General features: G+C 35.8%; 1 protein-coding gene across 1 annotated transcript in view; it reads left to right on the top strand.

The window, feature by feature from the left end:
- Positions 1-15,068, top strand: part of LOC121420604 (protein turtle homolog A-like) — an 83,322-nt gene that overhangs the window by 38,938 nt on the left and 29,316 nt on the right. Inside the window, exon 2 of the mRNA XM_041615266.1 lies at positions 5,322-5,660. Within this exon, the coding sequence (XP_041471200.1) occupies positions 5,322-5,660 (339 nt within the window). The remainder of the gene's footprint in view (positions 1-5,321; positions 5,661-15,068) is intronic.

Raw genomic sequence — 15,068 nt, forward strand, 5'->3', positions numbered from 1 at the left:
ATTGGCTTGTTTACAACCTAATTCTTTTCAGTACAATAAGAAAAACCCTCTAATATGCTGAGGCTAACTCTAATCAAGTCGCGTGTGGATTTCAAAAGGGGGTGTGCTTATCGCGTGTGTTGCTATATCACCTATTGCAAATATATAGTTGTATCCAGGTGAAATTCTTTGTCTCGATATATATATTGAAAGAAAGTTTTGGGTCATTAAACAAGAACAAAAATATGAAAGAAGTTGTGAAACAGACATCAGACAGTATGGAGAAAGATCTTAACACCAGGGGAGGGCAATCTATTTAATAACTAAATATAGTGTGCATTGCTTCCATTGTTGAATGAGCAAGAGTGGGGGTCCAAAATAATATATTTGCTGAATGTTTGAACCCTGGTAAAGTTTTATTTGTAACTTGTTTTGATATTAATGTTTACAAGAATGTACATGGTCATGAATCTCCCTCTCCAATTTCCGTAGTCAATGGGAGTGTCATTATAATCACTTCTATCATAATTATGATGTTTATCATTATCATCAATATCATCATCAATATCATCATTAATATGATGATGATTGATGATGATCATTATCCTTCTCCTCCTCCTGCTCCTCATCCTCATCTCCATCATCAACATGATCATCATCACCATTGCTATACCATCCATATGTATAGTACCCCACTGGTCATTCCATTGCTGTATTACAAGGTGGAGTCGCCACATCTATTTTGGTGTTGCAAGGTGTGAGCTATTTTCTATCTAATTTCCTGCCTAAAATCACCCCTTTGTTTGAGATGTAGAATAGCATATGACCAGAAGGAGATCTGGACATCTGCTTATAATCACTTTATGATATTACTCTATCTTCAATGCATCCCCTCTCCTCTCTTCTCCTCCCTTCCCCCTTCTCTTCTCCTCCCTTCCCCCTTCTCCCCTCCTCCCAGGGATTCACAGGCCTAATTCATTTCCCATAGCCTCGTGTGTTAAAGTGGCACTTCAAAAGAATTCTTAAAAATAAGGAGGAAATTCGATGGTTGAATGTATACTACCAGTGGATAGGATAAATGTCTGACATTCCATATCTTACCAGAAAAGGGTACCTCGACCACCGGCTCATTTTAAAAATAAATCAGCATTTAAGAAGACTACACTTTACGGGATCAAATTCATCACTCAAGAGTGTAATACCCCTTTCAGTAACTCGCTGGCCCGGGCTAAGTCGTAAAATTTTGAGTTTATGAATGGCGCGGGCCAAAATAGCCCGTGCCAGGCCTGGGCTATTTTGGTGCTGCTTTTATCAGCACCAGGCCCGCACCAGACGCCGACCAAAGAGTTAATGAACGATAGCAGCACCAGGCCCCGGCCAAAATTCCTCGCACGGTCAAAGGTCACACAATTCTGGCCATGCCTCCGCATCGGCGGATCGCGTGTATTGTACCGATAGCGATCCATCAAAGGGATGAAGAATTTCCAAAGAGTAAGGAAATTCATTGTTGTCGTCAGGTAAAACTGTAAATACACCGAAATATGAGCCTTGCACAATTGCCTCGTCCGATTCTCCGAGTGAAAAGTGAACTGTGCTGCCGATATAATATGCATTAGTGCGCGCTATCGATCGCTAACTTGGCACATCAAATTTACCGCGCGAATATTCAGCGAATACAGAGCACTTCCGCTCTGTATATGGCGTGTTCGGTTACCATGACAGTTTGCCCTTACATGCCCGAGTTTTTGAATGGGTGATCGTAAAAGTGGCGCGGCTCTGCTATAGTTACTGAAAGCAATTTTTATCACTTGGTGCGGACTATTTTAGCGCGGGCATGGTGCAGACCAAAAAATCATGAGTTACTGAAAGGGGTATGAAATGGCCCTAATTCTTCCGCCAGTAAAAGTATAGTTGCATAGTGGTGATATATCCATAGAGCTCCATGATATATCTTTCTAGATTGGAAAAAGTAAGTTCAGTAGGTACCCTCCCTAGAATCAGTGTTAGATTGTCAGTCATATTCATTTATTTTTTTGTCAATCAGCAATATCAAATTAAAAAATTGAGCAATGGGTTGGCTCGAATGAATGAATATCTTTTGCCTGCCAGTTGTGATTTTATAGGCCCATGCAACCTCAGATCTTCCTGCTCAGCCAGTAAAGGGCTCACATGAGTATTACAGACCCCAATTCACTCACGTGTTATATCATAGCTCATCAAAAAATCATTAAAAGTCAATCCCTCGATAGATTTTGCTTTAATTCACTGACATTAGCCACAATTAACAGTACATTAAAGCCTGTGTATAGCTTTGGTAAAGGGTCAATAATATGTGATTGATAATCGAATATCATCTAATATGACAGTCTTACTGAAGCGTAGAGACCGTTAGATATTTTTCCAACTGCACTTCTCTAAGAAAATTTCAAATATTCAAATCTTGGATATATAGCGCCCTCTCTTGGCGATGCTTGTTTTAAATTAAAAAAATGGGCATTCAAGCACTTATCTTATAAATTTAGTGATTAGATATCCAAAAGTTACAGACAAAGAACATATCTTGAAAGTTTCAGCCCATTCCTTGATTTGGAATAGGATTTAATTGAAAGACAAAAACACACAGATATTTTAATTTGATCGGGTGACCCGATCAAGTTAAATTTCCATGTAAAATCGCAAAATTTATCCTGTAAAACACATTTTCATTTCATATCCTCCACATCATAACTGTTATAGGGCATATCCATTCATATTAGCTAGCAATGAATTGGAATAGTGATAGGTGCATTTTGGTGGATTTACCAAAACTATACACAAGCTTTAAGACTTGAGATGTTAATCAGGTACTTGCCCCGCTATATCAAAAGTTAAATGGCCTGATATAAGACTAACCATAATTTCGGCCAGTTCATTGCCAGAAAAACCTGAACTGCATTGTGGGTAATAATAATGAAAATGAAATACAAAAACGCAGTCTAGCCTCCCCAAATGCCTTAATTATGAAAGAATATGAACATATCATTATCTCTATTATTTTTCTTTTGATATACAAACGTTTTATCTATTTTTAATGAATTATTTTAATCAATAAATCAATGATCTTTACTTACGCCTGTCCGACATGCTTTGTGCGCGGAAGAATTACTCTCATGTGCCCTAAATGACTCCACCATGGACCTAATACATGACTCCACTGTACAAGGGGATGAGTTTTAGTTTGGATGTTGGTGCTGTTCTTGGCAATTGAAGCCCAATTGAGATTGCCATACAAAGCTCCAACACCTAAAAATGGTCCAAATCACCATGGACCTACTAGGTCTATGAAATCACATACTGGAAACTCAATATTCAGTGTGATTTGTCCTAACACAGGATTCTAATGCCATTCTGCTGTAAAAAAAATGGATCCAACACTAACACTAATCCTGACATCAATTGATAGTTGGAAATGCTACTATAGGTGGTTTCAGACCGCCTCGAAGTTCGTCAGTTCCAGGTATTCTCTGATCAGGAAATTTACCCCGATCAGAAAATACCAGGTATTTTGGTAATGTGAAAGCAAACTACGTGTAATTTCCCCGAAAGAAAATACCCGCTAAATAGTAGGTACTTGGCAAAATTACGAGAACTTTCGCGGGGATTTTCCAAGGTCGTGGGTATTTTGGCGATGTGAAAGCAAATTACGGGAACTTTTAGCCCAGCGTGTCGTTGGGCGCGGCGCCGTGGGTGGCTGCTGGGCTAGTGATTTTGAATCTCGCGCTTGGCCTGCTTATCAGACCATACTGCGCATGCTCGTAACTTCAGGAACTTACCTCGTAGGGTATGTTTCAGGGTGGTGTGAATGCAGGAATAATTAATGGGTATTTTTCAGCCTAAATAAGTTCTCCTAATTTAACGGGGATTCTTGTGATCGAGGCAGTTTGAAACCACCTTATGTACATGAATGGTTTATTTGAATTAACAGAAGTCAGAATACAATAATGGCTATTGACTAATTCAGGCAAAAAAAAATGAATTTGTTAAATATTTCACAAAATCAAACTCAATAGTACACCCCTCAAATAAAAAAAACCCATATGAAGTCAGAATCTAATCCATGTAAATCTGAGTCCAATTTTAACATAATACATATAGAGCATGTGCTGTACATAGTGTATACAGCAAACTAGAGAAAAGAAAACCTTTATTTTTAATTTTCATGTATAAAATAAACAAACAATAGCATTGAAGAATAATGCATATATCCATATTCCTATAATACTGTAGTAAAAAGTACTTAAAGTAAACTTGCAATTGCCATTGTCAAATATATATGGAATACCAATAACATACATGTATAGATCTTCTTGTTATGCAAAATATCCAAATGAGATACTGGTGACTAAGAAACTTAATCAATTTCTAATTAAGACTCTTTGATACTTGTGAAGGTAATTAGTAGTAGTGCCATCATCTCAGAAAATGAAAGCTTTTTATTATGTACAACCGTAACAATTACATAGTACAGTATGTAGGCCTATGATTGCATCATGTCACTGATCTAAGATTGAGCCATTGCAGTATAAATGACTCACTGACATTATAAATGTAGAAAGCAGAAAGCCCAATAGACAAAATCTCACGTCTTCTTTGATAAGTGGGCCTAATATTACTCTGAGGCTCCATCTCTGATGTACAAAGAATTGATTATTGCAAGAGAGAGAGAGAGAAAGACACATGGACAGAGACAGAGTATGCAGACATACTGAGTTTCATTCATTTGTTTTTTAACACTTTTACAAGGCTTGACAAGGAATAAGAAAAAAATAAATATCTATCCTTTTTCATTTCATGCAAATGATTGCTATATGAATTGCAATTTGAATTTGATGTACAATATTGAGATTTAGTTAAAATTATTGTTTTAACTGTGATAATGACAATATTTGGGTTGACCTTGATTAGCATCTGCTATTTTGTTAGCTCCAATTACCAAATGTTTTGTTTATATGTGATGTACTATTCCATTAAATTGCACCTGACAGTGATATTTGGTAGTAAAAAAAAATCAAATTCAAATATGTAAAGCAGATAGCATGAAGATGATCTAGGTGTATGTGTCTGTGTGTAGACAAATATTCAGGAAATTACAAATATATAAGTTTATAGGATTTTTTTCAAAGTGTATTTTTTTATACGTACTATATCATTGCCAAGTTCACAAGTATATGGGATGGGATATATTAAACAATAAGTCACAGTTTTATGTTTTTGATAAGGGGTTGGATAGTTTATAATATGTACTTACACTGGTCTCTCTTGATTAATGAATCCTAAACCCTTTTTTCATCATTTTTCAACAGTTTCAGAAGCTATCATCATCGAGGCTCGTGGTGGTGATAATGTGACTTTTCCATGTGATCAAGTTCTACCAACACCAGCTCCTGACTTTCCTATTGCCCTCTATGTTCTGCAATGGAAACGCCAAGGTACCGCGCTGCCATTGTATGTTATCTTCGACTCCACAGACCCTATCATTAACCCTGCCTATGAGAGGCGTGTCTCTCTGGTGGAGGGCGGGGCATCGCTGCTCATGGCCAATGTGACTGCTGCTGACGCTGGTATCTACGAGTGCCAGCTCATTGTCTTAGGGGAAGAGTCGACCATCGGAAATGGAACTTTTGTAAACTTAACCATTTTAGGTAAACATTGTTTTACTTTTTTTTTTAATTTAAAACTTGTGTGTCCCAAGCTTCAAATAATCATTGTAATGAATGTATTGATGTGCAAGACGTGTCAATCACAAAATGCTTTTTAAGTACATGATGGTAGCCCATATATGATAATAAACAATCTTTGAGGCTTTTTGGTATACATGTATTTGAACATGAAGGTTGGTTTAATGCTTATTCCTGTACAAAACACCATACTAAATCAATCTTTCTACTGTTTTCAGTTAAGAGAAAAACACATACATGTGCTGCATGTAGGTGGTTTTCGAGAAAGCAAAAATGGCAATTTGGAAACTTAGAAGAAGGAAAGAAGGCTAATACTAAATGTGACGTTGTTGACAGAGGAAGGATATTGTCAGCATGGCGAGCTCGTTAGGCCAAAGTGTAATTACTGGAGAGGTTGTTGTTGTTTGGTTTTTAATGGCGCTCTCATTAAAAAAAATAATATATGCACCAATCAAAATTATTCTATAATATCAAAAAATGCTTTTTATTTTATTATTTTAAGTAAAAGTGTAAGGCCATATAGAAGAGAGGTACGTGTGTATGTCTTTTTATTCAGATGAAAGCGATTTGATATATTGAATAGCAAACAAAAAGATGGATAGGCTTACAGTGATTTATTGATGGTAATGAGTCTTTTCCATGGTTTCTCTCTTAATTACATCTAAAATGTCTGTTAAAGACTGATCCTATCTGAATAATAGTTAGATAATGGAATGTGATAGTTTGATATTGATATATCTTTGAACCTGAATTCTCTTTCAAACTTTATGAACAATTCTTTGTTATTTTATTATAGTCTTGTTTATTGAGATAATCTATTTTTGCATCTGGTTTAACCAGTGATTCAACACCCATACAGTGATACATCAGATACAAAACTTTGTAAGAAAACAACTTATCTTTTATGACATTTTCATGGCATTTAATTTTATGGTCCTCTTTACTTTAAAGCTTATTCTTTAACTTTATTTTGTACTGAGTTAACAGTCAATGCACACCCACGTAGCAAGTTTTATCACTTGAATTCTTTCAATTTGTTCCTCCAATGACTCCCCCTCCTATTGCATTAATAATGATGAGAAGTGAATTATAGTGCTTCTAATTCTTATCTTCTCACGTATAGTCTGAAGAATACATGTAATTAATTACCAGAAAGTATTCCATTCATAGTTCAGTCAAAGCATGTTGCCTGGCTACAGGTACTCAGGATATTGGGCCCCAGAAGGCCCAAATTATTGAATATCTGTTCATTTAAAGGGGAAGTTCACCCTGACAATAAGTTTGTTGTAAAAATACCAGAAAAAAATAAAAAGTAATGCTGAAGGTTTGAGGAAAATCCATGAAAGATTAAGAAAGTTATTTATTTAGAATTTTTTTTTTGGATTTGGGACGTCATATGGGAAGTGTGTAGCTCAATGGGTAAGGCATCAGACTTGCGTCCTTAGGGTCCCCGGTTCGAACCCAAAAGTGGACATAAATTTTTTTTCTTTTCAACATTTCGCAAATGTTCCTTAATCACCTTTACAAGGTATATAAGTTCAAATATCGCACAATTAAGTAGATTAAAATCGTTTTTAATAAGCCTATAACATGTACAATGTGTATCGCCTACACCTACATGTATATGTCACATATTCTCATTTCCCTCTTTTTCAAGAGTATTCAACATATTCTTTTCGTAAGAAAAGTTCAGTTTTCATCATGATGATCATATTTATCTCAATAAACATGCTGATTGTCTTCGTGTTCATAAAATCAGAGACAGATCACCTAATTCGTCCTCATGATGAATTAAAATTCTAGTTAATATTGTTGTCTTTTTACTATGTTTTGGCGATCCAGCCTTACAGGTTTCTGATAACCTTCATGGAAAGCCACGCAATGTATTTTATTATCTAATCACATTATTTTATGTTTCTTTGTATTTTTATCCTATTTTGCGAAATAAAGATTGAATTGAATTGAATTGATGTGTCATATAATAAGAATGCATAAATTTCAATCATTTTATGATGACTAAAATCTTCTTTCAGGTGCAGATGTGAAACAATTTGTAAGTTGATATACTGAAGTACAATATAAAATAAAACCATATTTCAAAAACCGCAGCATACAACACACAGTGTGTAGAGCTCAATATGTGCGAAGATCTTCCCAAAGAACAAACTGGTTTGGAAGATCACTTCCAATACCACTTTGACCATTCTCATTACATGTTAAACTAGTTTCCACTATTACTAGTTACCAGTAAATTAGTTGTAGGGCAGTAATGAAAATGGGGTCTACCAAATACAAAATGGACAAAAACAAAACAGATTGTTTTTCACAGCTCTGTGACTCATGTACACGCTTGTTGTGAAAGGGTTTCAAAATACTAAAATAGCTTTAAATCAGAAATATATTTCACCTTAACATTTGAGACATCATTTAGGGTGGGGAAAAGAGGACATAATACATGTTGTGTTTGGAGTACTCAGAGATCAGAGGATGATATCAACTCCCTGTGTATACAGTTGTAAGGAGGAAATGGACACTATTACCCCTTTCATAAACCCAATTATGTGGCTAATTTGGTCGTAAAATTGGAGGAGGACCAGAGTTATCCGCATTATTTTGATGCTGCTATTATCCGCATAATAGCAGCATCGGGACAAGATTTTGAGTTTATGAATGGATTTCCAAATAATGCGGATAATTGCCATGGTGCGGTCACAAGGTCACCCTTTTCCAACACGACCGCATCGGAGGGGGCGTGTCCAGTTGTCATGACTATTATCCGCCTTTTTCAGGACGGGCGCTCGTAAAAATAATGCGGCTTATTTTCGGAGTTTGTGAACGCAATTTTTATTGAATTATCTGCATTACTCTTAGGCGGCTAATTGGAAGATGGGTTTATGAAAAGGGTATATATTGTTGAATGAACAATGGAGGTATTCTTGATGTTAAATGAGTATGCACTTGCCAAGTTCATTCACATTTTTGATATTTGTAAAATACTTTTAATCTCTTGTTTATAAAGCAAAGACATTTTCATCTCTTGCTGACAAGCTAGAATGAGGTTATGTTTACAAATACTTGAGCTGAAAAGGTATCAATTATTATTTGTAACATAATCATCAAGGCTCCTGTATCACAAAGCTTAGCAATCAATCATAATTTTGTCTTAGATGAAATCCATTGTGCAAATAATTGATATGCTTTGTGTAAATGGGTTGTTGAGATACACTGGGTGCTGTTGGCTATTCATCAAAAATTAATTCTTAAAAGAAATGTTTCTACTAATTTGAGTATCAATAGAAATTAGAAATGGTAGGATTGTTTTGATGGATATTTTCATTCAGTTGATTGACCTGATTTGAGAGTGGATTTGTTTTAGCTTATAGGAGAGAGATATCATAGGGTGCGTTTGCTTCCAATGCGACCTCAACCCAGAATCATGATTGGAATCACGATTTGAATCATGATTCAAAACAGCAACATGAATCACGATCCGACAGAATCAGCGTTTATACGACCATCTTTCTAACGCTGTTTCTCCCTGAATTCGGGCCGATCCAGTGCGCATCACAGTGCGCAGTTTGACCCAGGAAGTATAGGTCAACATTTTCGCGCGTGTTTCTAACTTCACGTCGGCTGCTAGATTTTAGCTGCCACCGGAGCTAACGCGCGATCGTTTGTGCAAGTGCAACTCGGCTTCCGAAAAATAAATCTTTTACTTCCAGAATTCCGTGTATTGTACCTCGTATTGTTTTTGTTTACTTGTATTCAGTCTTGTCGGTTCATCAAAAATGGTGTTCGGTAGCCGTAGTACTGGGCACGAATTCTGTTAATTTTGTCTCGACAGGCGGTGCCACATCTCCGTTGAAATCCCTCCCTTGCAAGCGCCGCTGAAAGGGACTCGTAGATCGTCTTATATTTCTGTGAATCCCGGTAAGGGATGCTTGTGCTTCAGGCTGAGCTCAAAGCACAAGCAGAGCCCTGAGTTCGTCGTCAGTCCAATTTGTGCCATTGGAACTTGAAGACATGATTGGTGAAAACAGTGAACTCAGGGTGACCAGACGTCCCGTATTTCAGAATATTGAACAAAATGTAGTTAATACATTTGAAAGTGACGAATTTTCATTAAATAACCAACAGCTGACGAAGCAGGGACAACAATTAAATCGATAACTGTAAACTTTTGCAAGTTCTGCGATGATTTCTTGCTAATACATTGCAAACGAACTGGCCTCCTGCCTGTGTGTGGCAGGCTACTAGCTTGGCATGGAGGATCGAAGCAAATTCTCAATGGTGCAAACACCTCACATGATAAACAGTTTTTCTACCAAAATAATCACAAAATCGGCGGGAAATTCTTATAATTATACTATGGATTCTCAGTTTAATGATTTGGAGATGTAATCGGAGGAAAATGTTATTGACTTTTCATAGATCTAGTTTCAGCTTTCGTTTTGAGTCTTGGTGTGCACGATGCCGCGATGTTTCATCTAATTTTTAAGTTTGACAATATGTTTCACTTTGAAATTTTATTCATTTCTAAAACATTTTATGTTTAAAATTTTAAAAATACATTTAATAAAGTTATGATTTTTATTAGATGATTGGATTTTTTTGTTTACTTGAAGTTTGAACTTTTCCCTTTTCTTTGTTTTATATATACCCTATCCTTTCTGCTTGCCCTTTTTTGTTCCATCTATCTTTATTTCCTATCTTTCTTTCCTCGACATTTTCTTTTCTCTCTCTCTCTTTCTCTGTTCATTTTTCTTTCTTTCCTTCTTTATCCAATATACTTTTTTATTTCCTTCATTCTTTCTTTCCTTATAATTACCTTGGCTTCCTTCTCTCTTCGTCTCCTGTTTCTTTTCGTTCTTTCTCTCCTTCCATTATTTTCTATTTTTTCGTTCTCTTCCCCTTCATTCTTCCCTTCCATTCTTTATTCCTTTCTTCATTTTTCCCTTCTCATTCTTTTCCCTTATTTTTACTTCCTTTCTTTTGTTTCTTTCTTTCAAAGAATGAAGGAAACATGTTTATTTCCTTCATTCTTTCTTTCCTCCTACTTTTTCTCACCTTTCCCCTTTAATTGTCTCCTTTATTTTGCGAGACATTTATTAATCTTCCCTTCCTTCCTTTCTTTCTTTCTATATTCATTTCAAAGAATGACGGAAACCTTTTTTATCTCTTTTATTATTTCTTTCATCCTTTTATTCTAACTTTCTGTTATTTTTTCTGTTTTCTTTCCTTCCCAATCATCTCTTTTCTCTCTCTCCTTCATTCTTTCGTTCACCTTCCCTTCTAATTCTTTATATTTTTTTCAAAAGTCTTATTATTATACTATGGATTCTCAGAAGCCCACACTTTGTGTGGGCTTCTTTGTTGATCTTCGTTTGTCAATTGTCCCGTATTTCATTTTGTGAAATCTGGTCACCCTGAGTGAAATATACAAATGACGCTACAGTACAACCCCGGGGTACAATACACAGAATGATAATTCCTAAATGCACATGACAATTGGCATATACTGGTACTAGTACACTGGCAATCTGCTACACGAAAATTAACCTGCACGAAACACAGCGCGCGCCTTTGAGTCGAACCCGGAAGAAGCACGACACAATGACGTCATAGAATCATGATTCAAATCACGATATCGTTTATACGACCCTTTTCGTTCGTGATTCTACAGAAACGTCTTTCCAAACGACCATTTTTCCGTGTTTCATGTTTGTGATTTGAAAGACGTTTATTTCCAATTTCGACTAAACGCAATCGTGATTCTGCAGAATCGTGATTTGAATCATGATTCTAATCATGATTCTAGGGTAAAAAAGTGTCGAATAAACGCACCCATATTGATGCTTTTGAATACAGTAAATAATATTTATCTGTTCTAAGCAGTTCATGTAAAATGTTTAGAGTACATGTAGGTAATATTGACTGACATGGAAGTAGACTAGACTACTATTGGTGCATAGTTATCTTTCAACAAAGTCTACAGCACTGTGTTAAAATCTTCATCTCTCAGTCGCCTATCTGTACTCACTCCTTCTCTCTCTTTCTCCCTTGTTACATTTATCTCAAAATACTTTCTCACACTTTCTCTTGTGCTTTTTCTTTTACTCATTGCTTCTTGCTCTTGAATAAAATAATTATTGCCAGAACTACACTTTCTCACTTTGAATCCCAGTAACTGACTATAGATTCAACACATGTTTGGTTTGAGCCACCTAAGCAAAGTGATAGATAGAGAAGACATAAGATAATCCTATGGTTTATTGCAGCTGTATTTGTATTCATGTCAATTGAATTGTGGCAATTCGGTGTTGGAGATGTCTTTCAGGTTATTCTAACCACAGTTTCATTTTCTTTCAGCATTGGTCTTATTCACATGACTTGTTCTGAGATTTAGCACAGTTTTGTTAAGCTGGGATTTAGTCACGCACAATTCACTATTATCTCTCAATAACAGTCATGTATTTTCCCTTTGTAACAAATGTAGTTTGTGTCTCTCACTTTAGTTTCCCATCTTTGCAGTGATATTTTGCTTCTTATAGGTTCTTTAAATGAAGGGAGATCATTTATGTGAAGTTTCAATAAATCACCTATCCCTTGCTCTATTTTATCTCGGTGTAATTGATATACTTGCGTTTGAATCATTTTAACAACTTTGATTTCAATATTTTTAGTGTACATGTACTAGTACACTTTTCTTTTTACATCAGAAAAGAGAGCAATAAAAAAGAGCTCACCAGACATCCAAGGAAAATGAAATGACCTAGCTCTGATCATCTTCCTGATAATTAACCTTATAGATTAAATAATCTTGTTCAAATCAATGATTTGATATGCATGCTTTCTTGTGCATATGACCCCCCATATCACAATTTAAGTTGTTGTTTTTTATCCTCTATATCTATTCATGATTGTACATGCACATTTTTTCTTTGTTGTTCTACTTACTCTATAGTATCTGTGATTCTTGGTTTTTATCTCACCTGCATAGCAGAGTGAGACTATAGGCGCCGCTTTTCCGATGGCGGCGGCGTCAACATCAAATCTTAACCTAAGGTTAAGTTTTTGAAATGACATCATAACTTCGAAAGTATTTGGACCTAGTTCATGAAACTTGGCCTTAAGATTAATCAAGTATTACTGAACATCCTATTAGAGTTTCATGTCACATGACCAAGGTCAAAGGTCATTTAGGGTCAATGAACTTAGACCATGTTGGGGGAATCAACATCAAAATCTTTACCTGAGGTTAAGTTTTTGAAATTTCATCATAACTTAGAAAATATATGGACCTAGTTCATTAAACTTGGACATAAGGTTAATCAAATATCACCAAACATCCTTCATGAGTTTCACGTCACATGACCAAGGTCAAAGGTCATTTAGGGTCAATGAACTTTGGGCGATTTGGGGGTATCTGTTGAATTACAATCAAAACTTTAAAAGTTTTTGGACCTGATTCATGAAACTTGGACACAATAGTAATCAAGTATCACTGAACATCCTGTGCAAGTTTCAGGTCACATGATCAAGGTCAAAGGTCATTTAGGGTCAATGAACTTTGGCTGAATCGGGGGTATTTGTTGAATTACCATCATAACTTTAAAAGTATGTTGGTCTAGTTCATAAGACTTGGACATAAGAGTAATCAAGTATCACTGAACATCCTGTGCGCACTTTAGGTCACATGACCAAGGTCAAAGGTCAATGAACTTTGGCAATAATGGGGGTATCTGTTGAATTACCATCATAACTTTGCAAGTTTATTGATCTGACTTTTGAAACTTGGACATAAGAGTAATCAAGTATCACTGAATATCCTGTGCAAGTTTCAGGTCACATGATCAAGGTCAAAGGTCATGTGAGGTCAATGGACTTTGGCCACATTGGGGTATTTGTGAATTACCATCCTACATGTATCTCTGTAAAGTGCATTGGTCTAGTTCATAAAACGTGGAAATAAGAGTAACCAAGTATCACTGAACATCTTGTGCGAGTTATAGTAGTTTTCAAAGTCAGCACTGCTGCTATGTTGAATCGCGTGATGCAGGTGAGACGGCCAGAGGCATTCCACTTGTTAGTAGTCCTGCTACCTCTACAGTAGTATTAGTTTCTCATCTTGTGTTTTTGAATGTGGGTTTAAAATGTTTTCCTTTCGCCCTGTTATCCTTGTTTTCAATGTTTTTTTTTGCTCCAGTTCACAAAGCATAGATCTACTTTCTTTTTCTCTTTCAAGAATTGGGATTTGAGATCTATGTTTAATAATATAACCCATAAAGCGTTGAATCAATTTGGCATAGTAAAGTTCATAGAGAGATACATGAAAATCAGAGGTCCCTTGTTATTGAGCTAGAAACTTTAAATTGGATTTTATTTTAGTTTGAAATGCAATGTTTGCATCAAACGAGCATGGACTCAACATGTGTAATGTGTCGTAAGTTTGCCCAAAATAAAATTTTCAGAATAAATTGAAAGAGTTTCATTTTGGATTACTGCAACAAGTATTATAGGATTATGAGTTGATCCTTGCAAGTATTTCTGTAATGATTGTTAACTGTCAGTCTTTTTTAATTCTTATTTTGTTTCTGAAAGTAACAATATTGATATATAAATGTTATAAAAGGACCTAATGTGGGTATCTTTGTCTTGTGCCAGGAATCATTGTCTACCTCACATCCTCTCTCTTCCTTTTTTTCTGTTGTGCTTTTCAGTCAAAATTACAAAAATAAGATTTTCTCCTTTTTTAATCTTCTCAAGAATATTGATAAAACTACCCGTCTTTTTGCAGGTATGCTATCATGTATGCTCATTAAAGAACTGCAGTAAACATGTTAAAATGGCATTTTCATGAGCACTTGTATATTAATTACATGCCTTTCTTGCTCAAGAACTTGTACAATCAATACATTACCTGTACTATCCCACCTTTAAACCTTTATAAAATACCCCTATTGTGACATCACAATACGCTCAAACCTTTTATAGCTTCCTTTTCTCACGTCCCAACCACTAATCCTGGGATAAAGAAATCTGGTTAAATCCCCTATGGAAATAAATCCCTTTTGAATATGTTGTGAGTATAGCAGTCTCATTAAGCCTATCATTAGACTCACTAATGAGATGTCACCTGAGAATGACCATCTTCAAGGCCTCAGGGGGAGGGAAAGATTGTGCATCCTGCAAAGCTAGAATGTGCATCCTGCAAAAAAGAATGGCTTTTTTAGGCTTGGTAACAATTCATCAGGGTCATCCGAACTATCATATCCACATACGGCAATACAAACACATTTCAGAAAAAATTGACATTTTCACACTTAGTTCTCCAGCCTTTTAACATATTAATTGCTAGAAAATACATGGTTT

This window comes from Lytechinus variegatus, chromosome 8 (genome assembly GCF_018143015.1).
Source record: "Lytechinus variegatus isolate NC3 chromosome 8, Lvar_3.0, whole genome shotgun sequence".
In the NCBI taxonomy this organism is placed as follows: Eukaryota; Metazoa; Echinodermata; class Echinoidea; order Temnopleuroida; family Toxopneustidae; genus Lytechinus; species Lytechinus variegatus.